General features: G+C 49.3%; 1 protein-coding gene across 1 annotated transcript; it reads left to right on the top strand.

The window, feature by feature from the left end:
- Window positions 1-530: 530 nt before the first annotated feature.
- On the top strand, window positions 531-23207 carry EFCAB12 (EF-hand calcium binding domain 12). The gene is made up of 9 exons (XM_073901680.1): window positions 531-696; window positions 5804-6252; window positions 8685-8867; window positions 10624-10780; window positions 14271-14464; window positions 15814-16027; window positions 19043-19202; window positions 20667-20723; window positions 21805-23207. Exons 1-9 carry the CDS (start codon window positions 645-647, stop codon window positions 22061-22063), a joined length of 1725 nt encoding a protein of 574 aa, XP_073757781.1. The 5' UTR covers window positions 531-644; the 3' UTR covers window positions 22064-23207.
- Window positions 23208-23211: the final 4 nt, after the last annotated feature.

Here is a 23211-nt window from a genome sequence, read left to right as displayed (position 1 = left end):
TTTTGTTTATACATTTATCAGTTGATGGGCATTTCAAGTGTATATTATTAATATTCCTGTTATCAGGTTTTGTATTTCTAAGCCATGGCACCCTGTCATTAGGGGGCAAAGCATACTGCTTCTATCTGGCCAAGACTCTCTTGGGTTTCTACCACCCCTCTGGAGGAGGCAGGGCCTGTTCCTTGGATGAAAAGGAAAGACGTGGAGGCCGGCTCAAGATCCTACAGCTTTCAGGATAACCAGGGATTTATTACACCAGGTTCAGCGGTCACTGGGCCATACTAAGAAATCCTGTCTTTCACCAAGCCAGGAATTCTGCATGGCTGCGATTGCTTCTCAGGACCCGCAAAAAGAGAAGCACCGGGGCTTTGGGGAGCGGGAGGGTCCGCCCCCGCAACCCTCCTCCTTCCGCGGACATCGGAGCGTGGCAGCGTTCAGCCAATCAGCGCGGGGCGTCTGTAGTCCAGGCAACAGTAGCGTCTAAGCTTGCGACTTCAGGGTCTCTTGCAAAATTTGGAATTACTGTTTTTTGGTGCCTGCACGCAAGCGCGCGCGCGCGCGCACGCACACACACACACACACACACACACACACACACACGCATTCACACACACTCTTCAGCTCCCGCCCCCGACGCTGTGACTATGGACGACGATTCCCAGGAAACTAATGAGTCTCTGTTCCTGTCGCGGCTCGGTAAGCTCCAGAGAAGCAGCGCCTGCAGATGCGTGCAAGTGGGGTGAGGGCAAGGACGGGGGCAAATATCTCATTGTGCCGTCCCCCCTCTAGAGGAGGAGTTACCAAGGAGTCGGGGGCAGGTCATGCACATTTCTCAGATTTCCATGCCCAGGCTGGAGGTGTGGGCCAAGTTGCCTCGGTCTGAAATCAGAGGTCCAATCTTTGAGCTCGGGAAAGACATCCACAGCCCTCTGGCTCATCCTCTGCCCCACTTATCTGCTGGATATTAATATATTGGGTACTGGAGAAGCATGGAGAAAGCTATCAGTCCTCAAACCTTCCACAATAGCCTGCTGCCGCAAAGCCCTGCAACTTCAGAGGTGAAGGACAGGCAGATAAAGGGATAATTACAGAATAAAGGGTGGATGCCAGGCCTGGGGATGACACCCAGGAATAAAAGTTCTGCTAAGTGTAGAGGATGGAGAGGAACAGTTCCAAGGTTCTGAAAGAGATCTTTACACTGGGGTCTAAATTCAGGATACAAGGAGTTCTCCGTGCCAAAATGGGGAGGAAAGGCATTCCAGGCCAAGAGAACCACATGCAAAGAGCCTCAGACATATGGTGTCTTCAGGAAATTGCTGGTGATTTGAGTGTTACTGGGGATGAGAGGTGAGAGAGGTCAGACGGGACAAGATCATGAAAGAACTTGTGAGTTAGGGGATGGAGAAGCCACTGGGAATGACAGTATTGTATTGGGAGCATCAGCAAATGCAGAGGGAATTGGTAGACTCAGAATACTGGAAGCACAGACTGATGATATCTGGGGCTGTCCAAAATATCCAGACCAAAGATACTGAGAGGTGAGGGAGAGTGGTCAGACTAGAGGGGACTAGAGGGACCCGGGGCTGCGTGAATAGGAAACATGAAAAGAACAATCCAAGATGATGCTTAGGTTGGTAGCTAGGGTGACCTAGAGATGGAGGTGGCTTTCACAGAGATCGGGAACCTAACAGGAGGAACAGATTCAGTGGAGACAGGACATGGAGATCAGTGCAGTCTTCATTGGTTGAGTCTGAGATACTTGTAGGCCATCCAAGTGGAGATGCTTTAGGAGCAAGGGTATAGAAAGTTGCAGCTAATTTCAAGTAATAAATATTGGTGTGGGTGTCCTCAGCATAGAGAAGGTCACAGAAACATGAGAGTAGAGGAGATTGTTTGAAAGAAAGAAGAAAGCCCAGGTATAAACCTGGAAGGCACCAATTTTAAGGGGTGGGCAGGAAAAGAGAAGCCAAACAGCAAGTGGATTGAGAGGTAGGATGGAACTTAGGGAGAGATTGAATCAGAGCCAAGACAAGACAATTTCAAGAGAGTTGAATTGTCTCCAGATACCTGAAGGGCTGTCCCACTAAAGGGGGAACAAATGCGTTTTCTGGGACATCAATGGGGAGGACTAGAATCAACGGGTAGAAATTCCAGGGAAACGAAATCTGGGTCAATATAAGGAAGTCTTTTCTAGCAATCAGAATTAGGCATCCACAAGGCGAAGTAGAGAACTCCCTGTCGCCAAAGGTGTATACAAGCGGAGGTATAATCTGCCAGGGTCATTGCAGAAAGAGTTCCCTGACCTGGGAAGGCAATGGGACTAGTTAGCCTCTGAAAGCTGTCCTCACAATCTCTTGGGGACATTTTCACCCAGTCTCTACCCACAACTATGTGGTGACCTCTTTTATTGTAAGAGCCCACATCACTTTCCTACCAATGGACACAGGACTCCAAAGATCACTAGAATGGAGGCTCTGTGGTGTGGTGGGCATGTGACCTTTGATAGGGAGGTCAGGGTGACTTCAGGGGGGTGCACTTGAGCTGAGAACCATATGGTGAAAAGGACTCAGCCAGGGGAGATCTTGGGGAATCCCGTGCTCTCCAGAGGGTGCAGCAAATGCCAAAACCAAGTTGGGACAGAGCTAGGAGAGTTGGACAAAGAGAAAGCAGGCCTGCATGGCTGGAGCAAAGTGAGCAAGGGGGAGAGAAGTGGAGCAGGACCCAGGTGAGGGCAGTGGTGTAGGCCATTGCAGGAGGGGGTTGCTTATTCTAGGGGCACTGGGAAGCCATTTCAGTGAAGCCATTGAAGGGTGTCAGAGGGGAGTGACTTGTGACTCTTCTGGCTAAGGGAAGCTCATGGATTTGGGGTCTAGTGAGGATACGAGTGGCAGTGGCAAGGCCAGGGAGGAGCATATTTTGAGTGTGTGCCCATGGTCGACGTGGTAAAGTTTAAACCTCTTAATCTGGCATTCAAGACGATTCCAACTTCATTTCCCATTAAATTCCCCCTTCACACACAATGTGCTTCCAACTTGTGGAACTATAGTAACCCTAAAATCTCCAAACCCCACCCCTAAACTTTCCCCATGCTGACCCCTCCACCCCTGAAATCTGAATCCTTCTTGAAGGCACATGCCAATGCCTCCTCCTTCATGATGACCTCCCAGGTTCCTCCATCAGCATTTCTCCCCCAACTGAGAGCATCTTGTTACCGCTCTGGTTACCCCACCTTGTTCCATGCCAGCGCCCTGTGGTTGGGCGTCCAGCCTCATTTGGATTTGCACCTGGCCATGCCAAGTACTGGCTGATTCTCAGCAAATACTGGTCTGATGAATGGCTACATTCTCAGCTATACCCAGCATCTTGTCCTCATAGAAATGATAAATGGGTTGTTAAGATGTGCTCACTTCTGTCCACATTAATGTATACTCATTATTTTCTGACCATGAAAGAAACACATGGGCACTGTAAGGAGACTTAACAAATGTCCTGAATGTTCACTTTGTGCCAGGCTGGGCACGCGGGATACATGGGAACTAGAATACAGTCCTTAACATTGGAAAACCCACAGGCTGTTGGGAGAGAAAGACTCAGAAAGCATCTTCATCCAGAAAGATATGGTAAATGCTTTGATGGGGATGGGCATGGGTGCTATGGGAACCCAGAGAGGGCATGAGGGTGGTGGGGGTGTGGTGGGAAGGCTTCAGGAGATAGTGATGCCTAACCTAAGTCTCGATGAGCATTCCAGAGAGAGGAAATAGCATGTGGCCAGGGCAAGGGGACCAAGGAACTGTAGTCAGCTCAGTTTTGGGGTACAAATACAGGGTGAGCCCAGAAGGAACAAGAGAAGGAGCCCATTAGAGAGGCTGGCAGAGGTGGGTAGGCCGGTGGGGCCAGGTTAAGGAGATTGAATTTTATTTTGGAGTCAATGAAAGGGTTTTAAAGCAAGGGAGTTTGGGTTTTAGAAGGAAAATGTGGTGACTATATTTTTAATAATAATGTTATATCCCTTCTGAATTTTAGGACGTATTTGTTATTCATTTGATCTATCCCAGCTCTGCTACTAATCAACTGTGTGACCTTGGCCCTCTCAGGGCCTTAGTGCCCTTGTCTGTAAAATGGTATAGCCTTAGAGCTGACCTATTAGGTCTGTCCATTTGACATCCACTCATTCACCAAATAATTACTGAGCTCCCTCCATATGTTGGCATGTGGAGGTGCTGGGGCTCCAGCAGGGAACAAGAGAGATGAGGTCCCAGTCCACAATCTATTGAAAAAATAAACATCAACCAAGTAATTACACCAGGAATTTCAAACACAAATGTCTGCTTGAAGCGTGCACTTAATAAATGAACTGATGTGTATTTGAGACAATAGAGAATGGTGGGGACTATGGCAAACTGGAGAGGGCATGCCCCAGCCTAAAGTAACTCAAGCTGAAAAATTTTAAGGAACATGTCAAACAAAACAGGACCCCAAGCTTCATTCAGCATGAGGGCCACCTAATTTACATACCTGTGATAAGTGGTCCAAAGGAAAATATAGGTTATATTACGCAGAGATAACATGAGGATATAACAGAGCTTGGGAGCTGGAGAGGTAACATGTGGTCTGCGGATGAGGACTGAGGGGGAGAGGAATGGGGGATGGAGCATTTCTGGCAGATGGAACACGTGGAAAACCCTTAGGCAGGGTGGAGCTTGGACCATTCAGGGATCACTGAGAGAAGCTCAAGTCATCTGGGATACAGTAAGGAATGATAGACAAGAGATGAGGTGGGAAATGTTGACAGAAGAGGGTCATGGGACTTTAAAAGTCATGGAAGGGTTTCAAAATAGGTGAAGGGTCAGTACATTAAAAAAAAAAAAAAACTGCCCTTACTAGGATAAAGCACCTCTAAAATGGACTGATTCCAACCATCTCCACCACTTAGTAAAGTAGGTACCCTCTTTCTTTCCATTTTACACCTGAAGAATCGAGACAGAGATGCTAAGTCATTTGCCCAGAATCATGCAGCCATGAAGCAAGAGAGCCAGCACAGGGCTGGAGCATTCTGGCTCCAAAGCCTCTGCTCGGATGATCAGACCAAATCAGAATGGCATTTTTATTTTTATTTTTTTAGAAGATTTTATTTATTTTTTTGAGAGGGAGCGCATGCACGCGCAGGGTGAGGGGCAGAGGGAGAGGGAGAAGCAGGCTCCCCGTTGAGCACAGAGCCTGACGCGGAACCCAGCTCAGATCATTACCTGAGCTGGAGTTAGGCACTTAACTGACAGAGCCACCCAGGCGCCCCCAGAATGGCATTTTTGAAAGATCATTCTGGAGGCGCCTGGGTGGCGCAGTTGGTTAAGCGTCCAACTCTTGGTTTCGGCTCAGGTCATGATCCTGTCAGGGTTGTGAGATTGAGCCCCATGAGGGGATCCTCACTGGGTGTGGAGCCTGCTTAAGATTCTCTCTCTCCCTCTCCTTCTGCCCACCCCCCCACCCCCCCATCCCCCGCCGCTCATTCTCTCTCAAATAAATAAATCTTTTTTTAAAAAAGATCATACCAATTGCCAATAAAGAGTACTGGGGTGGGGATGGGGTGGGAAGGAGTAAGATTAAATAAGAAGAAGCATATAAAGCTCTTAGCATAGTGCCTGCCACCAGGAGCGCACAATCATTATTATAGCAAAGCAATGATAAAGCCAGGCCTGAAACACAGATGCCCTATCACCCAGCCTGCTGCTGTAGCATTTTTCTTTCCTGAGGACTCTATTAGTCCTCTTCCTGAAAGAAACTCACCTAACACTTTTCCCACAAGGACTCTGCCAGTCTAAGACCTCGGGTGATGATGAAAATGCCAGCAAGGACCCCATCTTTGATCCTGAACCGGTTACTGCCCACTGCTTCAAGCCGTTCAAGCAGAAGGATTTCCACCTGCCTCAGAGCCGCCGGCGGATCATCATCTTGCCCCAAAACAAGGATCCAATACCCATCAATCTCACGGCCCAAGCCCAGACTCCCCCACGGCCAATCTCCAGCTTTAAAGCCCTGGGAGCCGGGGACATCCCAGGGCAGCTGGAGGATGCGAGGACCTGGCTCAGCCAGAGGCTGAAACTTCGGCAGAACCTGGAGTCATTTGGCGACACAGAGAAGTGGCTGCAGAACAAGCCTTGCCTCACCCCTTCAGAGGCCAAGGTCTTACACATGATCCAGGAGGAGCATGAGGCCCAGTTGCTGGCCTGTCTGACTCCTACCAGAGCCACCAAGGTGAGCCGCCCCATTTGCTGATGAAGGCACCAAAGGTGTTAGGGGCATACTGTCATCTCACTTCATTTCCTCGGGTTAGGCAGGATAGGGGTCGTTCCCCCATTTCAAAGAGGCGCAAAGAGAAGTCCCCAAAGGGAGGTGTATTAGTTCTTTATTGCTGTGTAACAAATGCCCCCAAACATTTAAAGCCGCAAAAGTTTATTATCCCACTGTTTTTGAGAGTCAGGAATCTGGAGGAGCTTCGCGGGTGGCTCTGGCTCAGTCTTTCATTTCAAGTGACTGGCACATGCCACAGACATATCTGAAGGTTTGACTGAGGCAGAGAGATCTGTGTCCAAGCTAACTCGCTCATGTGGCTGTTGGCAGGGGGACCTCAGCTCCTGGCCACAGCAACCAGTCCATAGGGCTGCTTGAATGTTCTCACCACCTTGCAGCCAGCATCTCCCAGAGTGAGTGGTCCAAGGGACTAGACAAGGAGGAGGCCTGCAATGCCTCTTATGACCTCATCTCAGGAGATAGTAGTTTCAGGAGAATTACATGATCACTTTGACTGTATGCTATTTGTCAGAAGCTAGTCATTAAGTGCTGTCCATGCTCGAGGGGAGGGGAATCAGGCTCCGTCTCAGGAGGGAGACTGTGACTCTATCTTAAAACCACCCGAGGGGCGCCTGGGTGGCTCAGTCATTAAGCGTCTGCCTTTGGCTCAGGTCATGATCCCAGGGTCCTGGGATCGAGCCCCGCATCAGGCTCCCTGCTCCGCGGGAAGCCTGCTTCTCCCTCTCCCACTCCCTCTGCTTGTGTTCCCTCTCTCACTGTGTCTCTCTCTGTCAAATAAATAAATAAAATCTTAAAAAAAAAAAAACCCACCCGAGGAGGGATAATTCCTGGCATTCCATCTATGGGGCATTTTAAAATACTCATTGTTCATTCATTTCTTCATGGACACATGTTTGTTAAGGGCCGATACGTGCCAGGGAGGTGCTCCTAGTGCTACTGTGGGGATCACAGTTGTGAGGTTGGAAGAAAAAGGAGGAACTCCCTTTTTTAAATACAGAAATAGAAGCTTAATGAGGCCAATCGGTTGTCCAGACCTATAGAGGTAGTTAATGGAAGTCAGTATCAGAGCCCTCATCCCCCAGTGCTTGCTCTCTGTGACATTTTCTTGTAATGCAAACACTTGAAATTTCTCCCAGGTCAGGTGAAGTTGGGGTAGGAGGTCAGATAAACTAGGGTTTAAACCTAGCTCTGCTACTTCCTAGCTCTATGATCCCCAATCTATTAAATGGGGATAACCATTGTACCTACTTCCGAGGGTTGCTGTGACAAATGGATGAATTTATATAAGGTGCCTTGGACAGTGCCGGCCATAGAATGAGCACTCAATATTTTGTCTGCCATTTTGATTACTACTGCAGTCTCACTGATGTCAGAGTCAGTCCTTGGTGTAATCAGAGTCCAAATCCAAATTTCATAGGTCTAACACACCCTTCCTAACAGCAGCACAGTGTCTATGAATAAGCACTAGACTTGGGTTTGAAACCCAGCTCTACTGCTCAAGGGTTGTGTGTCCCTGGACAAGTCACTTCACTTCTCTGAACCTGTTTTCTCAGTTGTAAAAAGGGAAAGTCATACCTAATACCTAATTTACAACATCATTTATTCATTCAGCAAACAATGACTGCCTATCTGCCTAGGGCTGGGGGTCTTTTTCAGTAGGGGGACGGGAGGTAAGGGTATGTAGCTTAAATAATTGCTTTCGAGATGTTCAGATGTTAATGGGGGAGGCAGACACATCAGTTTGATGACTACAGTTTGCTACAGGCCATTAATAGAGGGGGGGGTCCCAAACACAGAGGAGCTATAGACTAGGGAACAGAAAGGCCCTTTGTAAACTGTCAGGTGCTGCACCAAGGTAAGGGGGTATTATTCTGGTAAATATATATATATATATTTATTTATTATAAAATATATAACCTGAAATTAAAGGAAGATGCGAGGATTAATTAAAGGAAGAGAGGATTTGGAGAAGTAGAGAGAGAAGGAAAGGTATTCTGGGCAGGAGGCCCAGTGGGAGCAAAGGCTGGGAGGTAGGAGGATTAGAGAGCTCCGTCTGGCTCCAGGCAGGGGCATGTGTTTTGGGGCACTGAGAGCTCAGTGGGATCATAATCCTGACTTGTCTGACAGGAGACATGTGGGTAAGAATGAAATGTCAGTTCTCCTAATGTCCAACCCTCTTGTTTCTGATGGGAAAGCGGAGGCCCAAAGATGCGATACGCAGTTGCCCTGAGTCCAGTGCTCCTTGCATTCCACCTTGCTGTCTGTTTAGAGCCGCTCGGCCCCTCTCTCTCCCTGTTCTAACTCTGGGAATCACGTGCGAGCAGCCTGTCTCCCCTGAATTCTCCCCCTCTGCCCCACTCTCTTGCCTCTTGCAGAAGAGCCCCCGGCCTTCCCGCCGACCTGTGCCCCAGCTCCGACTGCCCAAGCCCTCTGCCTTGGCCACCTTGTACTCCTACCTGCGCAGCCGCAAGATCAAGATCCTGGAGATATTCAGCAAGGTGGACCGGAGTGAGAACCAGAGGATCTCTAGGGAGGAGTTCATTGTGGCACTGAAGGCGGTAAGTGCCTCCTGTGCTCCCTCTGGGCTGGCCTGGGTGGGGAAGATGTCCGTGCTCCCTGCCCCCACTGCTGCCTCCACCCAGGTCCTGGACCAACTGAAAAGTAGACACAGGGGACTCAAACCATCAGTCTTGTTACTTATAAAGCCAGCTTGGAAAATGTGGCATAACTTGTGGCCACATCAGACCCCTAAAACCACCCCTGCATGGATCTGACCTTGAAAGCCCCTCTCTGAGTGGAAAGCCTGTAGAACGGACCCCATAACCAGTCAGCTGCATGAGGAATCACCGTCTTGCCCATTGGACCCCAGAACTGTGCACAGAGATGGCTGGGCCTTCAGTCTTGCCTCTAGAACCTTCTAGACCTTCTCCAGCTGTCACTTGCACATGATCATATGGAGGTCTGTTAAAATGCAGCTTCTGACTCAGTACCTCTGTGCAGGGCCCAAGATGCTGCATTCTAACAAGCTCCCAGTGATGTCTATGGTACTGGCCCACAGGCCACACTTTCAAGGGCTAGCCAAGATTTTAAGTTACTTATAAATAAATAAAATTTTTAAATCCACTTCCTCACTCACACCAGCCACGTTTTGAATGCTCAGTAGCCACATGTTGGTGAGCAGTTCCTCTATTGGACCGCACAGATATAGAACATTCCATCATTGCAGAAAGTTCCATTGGTCTAGTAGGGGTCTACTATCACCCAGAAGTCAAATCCAGCTTGCCTCTGTTTTTGTAAATAAAGTTTTATTGGAACACAGCTACACTCATGTGTATGTATTGTCATGGCCACTTTCACGCTATGTTGGCAGAGTTGAGTAGTTATGACAGAGACCATATGGTTCATGGAGCCTAAAATATTTACTATCTGGCCCTTTATAGAAAAAGTTTGCTGACCTCTGGTCTGCATGAATTAAGCTTTTATATACTTTGAATACAAGCTATCTTTACAAAACACTTTAGGGAGCTGACTGCTACATCTTTTATGGTTTTAAATCATCATCAGTTTTTACACTATTGTTTCATGACATGTACTCATCTAAACAAACTTTCAAAACATGAAAAAAAAGATAAAGTGTTTTTAATCATCATAATCAAAAAAGATAAAATATTACATCCTTTAGTCCCAGGAAAGTTCTGACCCTCTTTAAGGAAAGCTCAGTGAACTATGACTGCAGTCTAAAGAAGCTGAGGAACAAAATTATATTTCCTTTAAAACTTTTCTTCTTGAATATATGGTTTTGATGGCAAGCATTATACTCCTACAAAGTTGCTCACTGTCCCCCAAAGAGTAACGTGATTTGTATTTCTGATCCTATTTTACCTCAGTTAAGGGAGGCTTATGTATTTCTCATGGACAAGGATGGTAGACACAAAATCCTTTTTCCAGTCCAACCTGGGAAAACTGGCATTGAGATTGGTATGGAGTAGGGTGGTGGTCCGGAAGGAAGAAGTAGCAGACTCTGCAAAGATGGTGGCTTATCTGGATTGGGTTTTGAAGGAGAGATAGAAGTTCTTCAGATAGGTGGAAATGCCTGAATAAAGGCAGAGGGTGAGAAAGTGCAGAGTGTGCTCAGGGTCTGGGAAGGGGCTCTGAGCTCCTGCAGCAGAGGCCTTGGGCATGAGCTGAGAGTGGTAATGGATGAAACCAGAAACTATACAGGAGAGGTGGGGCCAGGCTGCTATGGCTTTGGCCATACAGGCAGGATGTTTGGATGGAGTCCACCCACCTTTGTGGCTTCTCTCCTCTCCTCAGATTGGAGTCCCTCTGAAAAACCAGGAGGTGGAGGATGTTGTGATCTATCTCAGTTCTCTGGGAAAGTGCAACAGCATCACCACGGATATCCTGGTCAACAACTACAAGCAGTGGTCTTTGGCTCAGCAGAGAAGCACCCTGTCAACTGCAAGGGAGTGTACGTATCCACCCCCACCCCCATGTCTCCATTTCCCCATCCTGGAAGCAAGCATGAGGGAGGCAGCCTTGGCTTACTTCTTGAGTGTGTTCTCCAACTTTGGCTTACCATAGGTGGCCAAGCCTTTGGAATTCCCAGGCCCAGCAATCAACGAAAGAGTAGATATTCTCTAGAGTGCCCACCTACCATGTCTATTCGAAGATGAATGAGGCCCAGCCCTTGTCCTTTTTAAAGATTTTATTTATTTATTTGAGAGAGAGGAGAGAGAGAGCCTGTGTGCGAGCACAAGTAGGGGGGAGGGGCAGCGGGAGCCGGGACAGGGACAAGCAGACTCTCCGCTGAGCAGGGAGACTGACATGGGGCTTGACCGCAGGACCCTGAGATCATGACCTGAGCTGAAGACACACACTTAACCGACTGAGCCACCCAGGTGCCCCTGCCCAGCCCTTGTCCTTAAGGGAGGATTTTCAAAAGGTGGTTTCAGCCCACCAAAGCTTACCTGATAGACTGAAATCTGACCCAAACAGAAAGCCCTTCCTTTTGTAGTGGGCCCAAGGCCTTTTTACTATTAATCTATATTTTACTGATAAAAAGTTAACTAAAGGGGCGCCTGAGTGGCTCGGTTGTTAAGCGTCTGCCTTCGGCTCTGGTCATGATCCCAGGGTCCTGGGATCGAGCCCCACATCGGGCTCTCTGCTCAGTGGGAAGTCTGCTTCTCCCTCTCCCACTCCCCCTGCTTGTGTTCCCTCTCTGGCTGTGTCTCTCTCTGTCAAATAAATAAATTAAATTAAATTAAATTAAATTAAATTAAATTAAATTAAATAAGTTAACTAAAATAAAAAAACCTATAAAACAAAACAAAAAAAACCCCACTAAAATTCAGAAACCAGAATTAGCACATGTTTAGAGTTTACTGGAAAGTCTACTTTGATATTCCACTATCAGAGATATTAGCACTGTTGCTGTGAACAGTTGTATGAGTTGTGCACAGCTCAAGTTTCATTTGCCAGGCCATGTGCTTATGGAACCACATCTATCCAGATATAGCACAGAGGCAAATCAGAAATGGACTAGCCATGGTGCTGGCTATGAATTTACTCTACAACACAAGGGTACATCATGGTTCTTTATAGCTTAGTGCCATTGTTGTAAAAAAAAATTAAAATTGAACAACTACAGATAAAATTAAAGCCCTCTTTAAACCTCCACCCACCATTCCAGAGCCCTCCCCAAATGTAACCAAATATAACATATAATAACAAGTATACAATATAACATATCCCCAGGGCGCCTGGGTAGCTCAATCGTTAAGTGTCTGCCTTTGGCTCAGGTCATGATCCCAGGGTCCTGGGATCGAGCCCCACATCGGGCTCCTTGCTCGGTGGGAAGCCTGCTTCTCCCTCTCCCACTCCCCCTGCTTGTGTTCCTTCTCTCACTGTGTCTCTCTCTGTCAAATAAATAAATAAAATCTTTAAAATATATATATATAACATATCCCCAAATATAACCTTTCTTTTTCTAAATAAAATAAATCTTGCTTTGCCCCCACCCATCAGGCTGGGAGGAGTTTCATTTCAGACATGTTGGTGTGGAGTGTTCCTTACCCTCTCTGAAGTCATGTGAGAGCCCTGGGGGCGGGGTATAGTGGAGGGGTTTCCTTACCTACGTGAAGATTTGAGCCAGGGCCTCTGGAGTCCAGGTCCCACTGAGCCAGGCACTGAGTGTCCTCACTAGTTGGCTCTTTTGGAGGCAGCGGGCAGCTCCCATAGAGAGACTGTTGCACAGGCCTCCAGAGCTTCACCCACAGTGCAGCACAGATTTCTGACCTCTCGTCTCAACACGCCCCTGGGCAGAGGCCCTGTCAGCCCCAGGCAGGGTCTCCGCCCTTCTCAGAGTCCCAGCGAAACTGAGCACCCCCCAAGTCACCTCCTGCACACGTCACCACCCCCCAGTCATAATCTCCATCACCCTCCGTGTCCAGCATATGCTCAGGGCTGCCTCAAGTTGGGCATGCTTTCCCATCCATGCTCTTTGTGCCTTTTCGTTATAAATCACCAAAGCTCACCATTATTCGTGTAGTTGGCTGTGAGCCATCTAGTGAATACCACAGTGCGTGCAATGCATGTTTGCAGCAAAGGTATTTAGGGCCTATTATTTCCCAAAAAATAGACTTGAAGACAAGCGCGGGTATTAGCATCTCACTATCATCACGGAACCCTTCCCCCTGGACAGCGTCAGTGGGCAGGTAAGTGGGCTCGGGTTCGTTTGTTTGCCTATAGGGGCAGCAGCGTCAAGAGTCTGGGTGCCCAGCTCAAAGAGAGAAGGCAGTAGCATTTGGGGGCACCCACTGTGGCCTGGGTCACTTTACCCACAGCAGTAGCTCAGATTATCCTTCAAGTCCCTGCAGGTCAGACCCACATTTCATGCTCGACAAGGAGGAAGCTGAAGCTCAGAGAGGTTGAGCCATCCGTCTCCAGTCTGAAAACTAGAAGGTGGCTGGGCCATGATTTCATTTCAGCCCGGGACAGTGGAGGCCTGAACCGGGGCAGGGGCCATCATTCATCCAGATCTTTGTTGAGCACCTACTATGTGCCAGGCACACTTCTAAAAACCAAGAACTAGGAACACAGGAGTGAAGAAGCCAGTGAGCTTCCACGTAGAGGGTTAACCCAGATGATGTCTAGTCATGATTAATGCCTTGAAGACAACAAGACAGAGTGAGGGAGTGGTGGTCAGGGGAGGCTTCTCTGCAAAGCAGCCCTAGGAGCTGACACTGATGAGGAGCCAGTCTGGCGGAGGGCCTCTTGGCAGATGGAGCTACAAAGGCAAAGGCCCTGACTCGGGAAAGTTTTTAGGGGACAGAAAGCAGTTAGGGTGGCTAGGGGGAGTGATGGAGGGGTGAGCAGTAGGAGATGGATCAGGTAGATGTTCAATTGAAGCCAGATGCTGCAGAGCCTTGCAGACCCGGAAGAGGATTCTGGGTTTTAGTCTGACTACTGTGGGAAGCCAGCAGGGGAATGAAGTGATTATATTTTTTAAGGGTCCTATTTGGGGCGCCTGGGTGGCTCAGTCAGTTAAGCAGCTGCCTTCGGCTCAGGTCGTGATCCCAGAGTCCTGGGATCGAGCCCCACCTTGCTTCTACATCTGCTCCTCACCTTGTTCACTCTCTCACACTTTCTCAAATAAATAGATAAATCTTTAAAAAAAAAAAAAGGTCCTGTTTGCTGTTTGGTGGAAACAGAATACTAGAAGATGAGAGGGGCAATAGGAAGGCTGGGGCCGTGGTGCAGGTGAGGGAGGAGGCGGCCTTGCATGAGGGAGGCCATAGTGGAGGAAGAGAGAAGGGGTACCTTCGAGGTCCATCTCATATGGCACTGACCGGCCACATGGGAAGTGAGCAGAGGGGTGGGCAGCACCTGCTTGGTCACATCAGTTAACTGCTCGATGAATTCCCTAGCTGGGCCTCCTCTCAGTCTCGCGGTCCTTTCAGATTACAGATCCACCAAGCACAGAGGCTCCCCACAGACTGCATCCAAGAAGCAGATGGATTTGGCCCCACAGCCTCGAAAGATGGACCTGCTGACCGTGCCCGTGGTCGACACCCAGATGGAGGCACGGCCCATGACTCTGGAGGAGATGGAGGATGTTGGCAAGCGGTACCGCGAGAGGAAGCGGCAGCACAAGGTATCTGGGCCAAGGGGAAGGGCATGGGGCTGGGCGCCTGGACAGGTTTGGGTTTAAGTTCACTGCACCCTTGGGCTGGGGCACTCCTGGGAGCAGGCTTCTTCATCTGATAATGAGAACAATACCTACCTCACGAAGTTTCTCTGAAGATGAAATGAAATCATGTTTCCCCCCTCCCATTCTTTACCTGTGACTTTGCACCCTGAGACCAGGGCAGAGAGCTGCATCTTCATCACAGCTGGAATCCAAGTGCCCGGCACAGGGCCTGCCACCCAGTGGGCACTCCAGAAACACATGACCAGTGAAGGAAGAATGAATGGCATGAATGAATTCACCCAACAAATATTTATCGAGAGACGGCAATGTGCCAGGCGCTCTTTTAGCAGAAAACAAAACAGCCCCTGCCTTCAGGGAGGCAGACAATATTAGCATTATACTATCTATAAATGTATATTTTATTATATATAATAAATATAATATAAAGATATAATACTATATATTAACTTAATTATATATTAAACATAATATAATAAATATATAAATATATATTCTATTTATTATATACATAGGCATTGTAAGTGCTATATCAAAAACTAAGATCTGATTCACTTACATGACAAGAAAACCCCAACATCTTTGAGCAGGGATCAGCAAACTTCGTAAAGAGTCAGGCAACAACTATTTTAGACTTCTGGGGCTCCATCTTTTCTGTGGCAACTACCACCCAAAAGCAGCCACAGACCGTAAACAAATGAGTGCCTCTGTGTTCCAAGAAAATTGTCTTTATAAAACTAGGTGCTCGGCCAGATGTGGGTTGTGGGCTGTACTTTGTTGATTCTGGTGTTAGATGCTGCGAAAAAGATAGATTTTTTTTTATTTCCTTGCAAATAAATAAATAAGAAGGCCCAAAGTGGCTCCGCATTCCGCAGGCCTCTCCTGCTCTGCTTGGCCATCCTTGACACGTGGCTTCTACCTCAAAGGCACAGATGTCTGCACCTACTCTAAATCCTGGTGCAGCCAAACCCGTGGATGCCATGTTTCACTAGGACATCTACATTGTACCGTACTGCACATATGATACAATGACGTGCAGCTTCACGCCCGGGCTGTGCACACAGCACTGCATGCCTTAACCGGAGCCATTCAAGCGCTCTTCGGGGGTAATCTTGACCATGTGTGATTTTTCTCCCAAGTCACTGACTTCAGAGCCTGAACTTTGGTCCCACCCTGCATTCTTTGCCATTTCCCCCCATGGGGGAGAGGGAGGTGAGGCTCCACATCTGCCTTCTGGCCAGGAAGAAAAAAACAAGGTGGAGGGAAGTGTGTGCCAACCTCTGTTCTCTTTGCAGCTCAAGATCCCCTCCATCCAGTACATGGAGCGGTGCCGCCTGGTGCGCAGTGGGAACAAGCACTTTGATGAGCACTGCCTCCCGTCCACCATCCACGGGGAGATGAGGGAGCTCGTTAACATGTCCCGCAGGGACACTTTTCTGGTCTACCTGCAGTGCTATAAGCTCTGTGAGTACTACGGCCTTCCGCTGACGGAGGATGTCCTCATGAAAGGTAAGGGCTTTGGAGGCTGGCCCATGGGAGCTTGCCAAGAGGGCCCAGAACCTGGGCGAGGGTGGCGTCCACCTGAGGTTTCTCCCTCCCCAGCTGACATGCACCCAGCTAGACTGCTGTGGCCTGTGGTGGGGACATTGAAGGAGGGGGTGGAGGGGAGAACAGCCCAGTGTGTTTTGCTGTGAGATGGGATTTCTAGAATCCTGGTGGTACCCAGGCTCCACAGACCTAGAGGGGTCTGGGCTCCCCCAGCTGAGCTGCTAAGCATTCTAGAACAGGAGTTCAGGGTGAGGGAGCCCTGAAGTTGAGCAGAAAGGAACAGTGCCAGTTTCAAAGAGGGAGATCTGATAGAAGTGATAACTGCTATGCTGTACTGAGCTTTTCCAAAACCACTTCCCTAGGTCAGGTCTGCTTCTTGGTTCTTCTGCAACACGGAGGTAGGACTGCACCAGGGGCCAAGTTCTGCTGAGGCCCTTCTCTCTCTGCTCAGACCCCAGCACTGGGCCCTGAGATTTCCACACTGGTCTCACCCTCTGTTTGAGGGAGAACTGTGTTTCCATATATCCAAGCAGGATCTGAACCCTCCCCATCTCTGGGTAGAGCATGTGCTTCTAAGAGATGGGGTTGGGGCAGGGCCCCATAAGCCCCCGATGACCACACAGCAATGCTGGTGCCCCAGATTTGTGAATTTATAAATTTAATGGGCGGGTCCCACTTTGTGCTTTAAAAGAGCAAGCTGCACTTGAGGGCAGAGGTTTCCCAAGTGGCCAGGAAGGAACCATGGCCAAACTGGGAAGTGTGGCTTTCAGAGAAAGGGGCACACAGACGGTGGTGTGACTTCCCTGAGACTAAGTTAACCGTCACAACTGACTACCTCCATCTTTTTCCCAAGAGAGACGGAAGCAAATGCACAAGGCACAGGGCCCTAGGTCTTGTATTAATGTGCTCAGGCTGCCACAATAAAAATACCACAGACCAGGTGGTTTGAACAACAGAAATTTGTCTTCTCACACTTCTGGAGGCCAAGATCAAGGTGCCGACAGGTCTGGTTTCTCCTGAGGCCCCTCTCCTGGGCTCACAGGATGGCCACATTCTTGCTGCCTTTTCACAGGGTTTCCCCTCTGCACACTCAGGCCCCGGTGCCTCTCTTGTGTCCAAATCTCCTCTTACAAGAACACCAGTCAGATCAGATTTGAGCCCACCCTCATGTTAGCCTAATCACCTCTTAAAAGAGCCTCTCTCCAAATACAAATTCTGAGGTTTCAGGGGCTCAGGGCTTCACTATATGAATCTGGCCTTGCGGGCGGGGGGCGGGGGGACAATTCCAGCCCATAACAGGTCTGTACAACAGCGTGGCCCAAAGCCCCCAGAAACACAGGCAAACCAACCTAAGTGGTCATTGTCTCCTGGGCATGCGGCATCCCCTCACTTGGGCGGCCACTTGCTGCCCACCTGGTTTGGGAGGGCAGAGGCAAGAAATCCTGCAGCTCTGGACACAGACTTTTTGCCACATCATCCTTCCTTCCTCCTTCCTCAGAGAGCCTCATCTTCCCTGATTATGTACTTCCCCTGGTCTTGGCTAGTGGTGAAGCTACAGCGAACTATCTTCTGAACGCAGGCAGGCTTACCACGCATGCACCCGGGGCTGCCCTGTGGGCCAGGCCTTTCCTCTGGATGTGCCTCCTTTGTCCCCTCGCAACACCGAACCGTTACTGATTCCCTCCACTGCTAGCTTTTGCTAGCTCCTGGGCCTGTCAACCTTACCAGCCGGAAGGATCTCACACTCACGGGCATACGGAAGCATCCGTGGGTGGCCTTCCTTTTGCTTCTGATTGTTCTAGATGGGAAAAAACTCTAGTCCATCTCTGACCACTATCCTGGCCACTATCTCTTGGGCGTCTCTGTGACAGAGACCTGCTCCTGCTGTGAGGAAAGAAACTCAAACACTGGGACTTCTGTGTCTGTGTTCTAGACTAGAGCTTGATGGGCTCCGATTCCAGGCCTGAGTCAAGCTCAAGGGCTAGAGTTTTAAAACTTTGAGGCATTTTCCCTCTCCCCAGTGAATACAGCTTTATTGTTTTTCTCCCCCCAATTTTATAGATAATACTTGCTCACTTAAGCTTTTTTTGAAAACAGAAAGATAAGAATTTCCCCAGCTTGAGTCAACATCATTAATATTTTAGTGATTGTCCCTTCACAGACCTCTCTTTCTTTTCCATTTATACAAAATTATTTATGTAAATTATTTTTAGATTTTATATATATATATATCTTTAAATGTAGTTTTATAAAATCCTGTGTACCTTTTTCAAATGTTGATGTTGCATATGTCCCTTCCCTCTCCCCGCAGATAACCAGCATTAATAACCTGGAGTGTAAACTTCCATTACTTTTTTCTAGAATATGAGTTAGTCACATGTTACCATCTCGGGACAAGCACTGCTCAATGTCTGCAGGAAGACAGAGCCCATTGTTTTTTGTGCTCTGACTTCTTAGGGCAGTCTCCCGAGGATATCTATGAGACTAATTCTAGGGGAGGAGAAAACTGTCATCGACTAGGTCTAAGTTAACCTAGTGAAGTCTTGGGTGAATCTCCCCTCCTCCTGTGGGTTCCTGACCAGCATGACCTCTGCAGAGTGGGCATGGGGCTGCACGCTCCATCCTAACTGCACCCAGGCCTTGGGGCCATGGCTGACCTGGTTATAAACAAGCTCTCCCATCTGTAGTCCAGACAGTGACCAGCCCCACTTCCTGACACTGCACTATGGTTTTATGCCACGTCACCATTGGGGAAAGGTGGGGGGAGAGTCTAAGGGAGCCTCTACACTTCTTTCGCAACTTGCTGTGAATCTACAATCATGTAAACATAAAACGTTTAGAATGTATATAAGAAAAAATCTTTTCAAACAAAAATGTTGATTAAAAAAAAAAAAAAAAAAGCCCTCCTCTGCCCCAAAGGCTCAGCGCAGAGAGGGGTCCTGGGCTGACAGGTCACATTTCTCTTGCTGCTTGCAGCCCTGCTGTACCCGGGGGACAAGATCATTTTCCAGAAGGACCAGGTGCGCCCCATCCGACAACCAGGAGGCTACTACTCAGACTTGAGGTTCTTCAGTCCCAATCTGACCCTGCTCAAGCTCCAGGGCTTCAGCGAGGCTCTGGCTAAGAAGGCTGACAAGCTGAGTGCCCCCCCCCCCCCCCGCCCCGTGTCCCCTGCCATTTGCCTTCTGTTCTGTGCCGCTCCTTCAGCGCTGGGGGTGGGATGCTGGCCTACTTGAGGTGTCATGGTGCGCCAGAGCCTGTGTCCAAGCATGTCCAGCATGTCCAACCCCACTGGTCACCAGAGGTTGGCCAATGTCCGGTGTGACCCCTGGCACTTGTCTGAGGGTGGCAGCCTCCTTGCCCCCCCCCCAATACAGCTCCTCTCCGACCACATCCTACGTGATCTCAAGCTCTCTAGGAAAGATGAAAAAGAGGGCCTTCTTCGAGAAATAGGGAAGCCCCTTCACAAATCATGGGCTAGCTGTCAGGGGCCCTACAGAAGACAGGGGTGGCAGTCCCTTCTTTGTCCTGTCTTCTCTGGCAAGAAGTGGGCTTGCAGCCCTTAGGAGAAGGAAAAAACTCTGCACTGGGGCCTGTCACTGAGCCTCAGACCAACCTGAGTCCTCTCTAAAGAAATGTCCTTCTTTGGAAGGAGGTGACCCCTGGGCAGGTGAAGAGCCAGCATCTATTGGTGACTGCAGACTGGGGAACGAGCAGCATCCCCGAGGAGGGATGGGACTAACATGGGATGAGGAGGGGCCAGCTGACGACAATGGGGAGGGGACAAGGAACTGCCCACATTCTAGATCTCTGCTAGCTGCCCACGGGGGCCATGTGGCCAGAACGGATAGGATGCAGCAGAGCGAAGTGGAAATCAGACAAGCTGCAGGTTAAGTGGACAAGATGCTTCATTGTTTGAGCCTCAGCTTTTCATCTGTTAAATGAACATACCAGCTCCTGGGTGGCTGACTTCCATTTCTGCACCATGAACCTAGGGAGTGGGTGGGAACCTGTCCAGGCTTAGGTAGGCCACAGCCATAAAGGATAAAGAGAGGGCCCCAAGGGCAGGTATGGATATTTGTTTTATCTTGCTACTTGAATTGTGTTGACAAAGATTCTGAGGACTAATGCAGGCCTTCTGGGAAAGAGTGATGTCTGTGGTCGATTAGTGATGTCTGCCAGGCCCAAGATTTAGGGAGTTAGTTTTCACCACGCTTGTTCCAAAAGCTGGATTCAGCCTTGGCAGAGGAAGTGGGAGTCAGGGGCTCCCAAACAATTCAGATTATTGAGCATCTCTCAGCTACCCCGGGAGGTGTCTGTTCTGGGTAATAAGAAACAAGAGGCTCTGCAAAGGGAAGTGACCTGCCCAGAGTCACCCCGCCAGCCAGGTTGTGAGCCTAGGCCTGGCTGACCAAGCCCACTGTGTGTCCCACTGGAGCATGGAGAGACAGAGTCAGGGTCCCACCTCAAGTAGAAGAAACTCTCCTCTTGGAGCTCTGGTTTGGACTCACAGACAGGCCCACCCCCATGTACTATCTGAGGCCCCATTAACTTGGATTTCCCCTCTCCTGACAAGAGACCTTCCTCTCTTATCCACTAGGAAAACTTCGAAGAAAATCAAGAAAATACACTTTAAGGAGTTTGAGGAATTCACCAGGTCTGTAGCAATCATCCAACTCTGGAAGGGGGTGGGTGGGAGGGAGGACTTTGGAGGAGGTGCCTGAGACTCTGCATGTTGCATGGTGCACAGTATCTAGGGCTCAATGCCCAGGAACTGAGAAGCAGTAAAACTCTTAGAGTGCCAGGCAGACACTGCCGTGGTGTGTTCCGTGTTTTAACTCACTTAAATCCTCTTACCAACCCTACAAAGTGACTCTTAGCATACCCATTTTACAGAAGAGGAAACTGAGGTACAGAAAAATTAATGATCTTACTCAAAGTCACCCATCTATTAAGTGGTGGAGCAGGGATTTGAACCCAGCAATGCTGACTCCAGAGGCTATACCCTGACCCTCACATGAAAATGGTGTACACTTAAGAATATGGGTTTTAGGGGTGCCTGGGTGGCTCAGTCGTTAAGCGTCTGCCTTTGGCTCAGGTCATGATCCCAGGGTCCTGGGATCGAGGCCCGCATCGGGCTCCCTGATTGGTGGGGAGCCTGCTTCTCCCTCTCCCACTCCCCCTGCTTGTGTTCCCTCTCTCACTGTGTCTCTCTCTGTCAAATAAATAAATAAAATCTTAAAAAAAAAAGAATTTGGGTTTTATTTTTATTTTTTTTAAAGATTTTATTTATTTGAGAGAGAGAGAGAATGAGAGACAGAGAGCACAAGAGGGAAGAGGGTCAGAGGGAGAAGCAGGCTCCCCGCTGAGCAGGGAGCCCGATATGGGACTTGATCCCGGGACTCCAGGATCATGACCTGAGCCGAAGGCAGTCGCTTAACCAACTGAGCCACCCAGGTGCCCAAGAATTTGGGTTTTAGAGGCAGTAGATTGGGCGTCAAGCCCGCGCTCTGCCACTTGCTCACTGCGTGGCTTTGGGGACATGACTTATCCTCCCTAGGCCTTCAGGTCCTCATTGGTAAGGTAGACAGGATAAGAGAACCTACCGACTGCATGGAGCTAAAGGACTTAGCTCAATGCTATCCCTCCACTCTGATCACAGTTGGTCTGCTCTGCTGAGCAGGAGCCCTGGCCCTGGCTAGTCTGCCATGACACACTTCTGTCTTCCTCTTTTCCAGGAAGCTGAAAGTGAAGAACCCCACAGGTCCACAACGAACTCACCCCAATTTCTTCTGGCCGGGTCACCTCCTGGACAAGCTACAGCTCTACCTGCCCACTGTGGCTGTGGACCGGAGCCTGGCGCTCTTCAGTTGCGTCCAACCCCAGCCCCATGCCTACTCAGCCACCTACCACCCCAAACACTGGTGGCCCATTGGGAACATGAACTACATGACCTGTGCCTATTACGATGCTCCCAAGGTCTACTACATCAACTAGAGTGGCCCAGGTATTGTGGGATCCAGCCATCTTCGGGCTGTGGCCAGTGCCTTTCGCAGCCCAGAGCCACAGTCACGGGGGAAGTGTCGAGAGCCAGATAAAAGAAATCCTTTCAGTGGAATGGCGTGGAGCCACCTCTCGCTAGAGCAAAAGTATCCAGGGTCTCAGAGGGCAGATGTACCCAGGAAAGAGATGCAGTTTCTGAGTATTTCCCTGTCTTGACCTCTGCCCTTTTGAAATAAACCAGGTTGGAGTTTTTTTCATGTCACCTGTGATCCAGCTGATGTGACTTCTTGCCCAGGAGCTGTGGCCAGACAAATGTTTGGAAAGCTGGGGTCCTGAGCCCGGGGCACTAGAGCAGGAATATTCTCAGGGATCCTGGCAGGGATGCTTGCCTGGCACCTCCAGCTCTTGTCCTAGGATCTCAGGGCTCATGGGAAAGCAGCTGGCACTGTGGGTACCCTGTGCCCTTCTCCATGACATACAGTGGCAACGGGTCTCTCATCCCCCAAAGATGGAGCCATTTTGGTTACTGCTTCTCATATCTCTTTCACAGTTGGAGACATGCTCTCTAGTTCATGAGCCCTTTGCTTGATCAGCCCACCTGACCCCATCAAGACCTTTTCCTTCACAATGCACATAATGTGGGCTGCTATTAGCAGGGTGATTTCATGCTCTGCATCCCACCTGACTTCCCAGAGCCTGCAGGATAAGCAGGATTCATGAGGTTTGGTATAGTCCTAGGCACAAAGGGGTGCCAGTTTCAACCTTATTACTTGCCAGCTTTGTGACCTCAGACAATTCACATTTCACATTTCACTCCTCTGGGTCTCCTCAAATGCCCCTAACCTTTACAGTCCAAATCTCATGAAGGAGTTTTCAACCCTTTCTTCCCTTCTCACTTCTCATCCAGTGAACAACACAATCCAGTGTAGCTTCCGTCCCCATCTGGTCCCTGGAACTACTATCTAGATCAGTGGAGGCGCCTGGGTGGCCCAGTAGGTTAAGCGTCTGCCCTTCAATTGATCAGTTCGTCGTCCCAGGGTCCTGGGAGCGAGCCCCACATCCGGCTCCCTGCTCAGTGCTGAGCCTGCTTCCCCCTCTCCCTCTGCCTGCTGATCCTCCCCTCCCCCCCACCAGTGTGCGCT

The sequence above is a fragment of the Callorhinus ursinus genome, unplaced genomic scaffold (genome assembly GCF_003265705.2).
Source record: "Callorhinus ursinus isolate GAN/ISIS: 27379988/994484 unplaced genomic scaffold, GSC_fseal_2.0 scaffold15, whole genome shotgun sequence".
NCBI classification, from domain to species: domain Eukaryota; kingdom Metazoa; phylum Chordata; class Mammalia; order Carnivora; family Otariidae; genus Callorhinus; species Callorhinus ursinus.
Note: the sequence above shows the minus strand (reverse complement) of the source record. Positions and strands in the feature narration are given on the sequence as shown.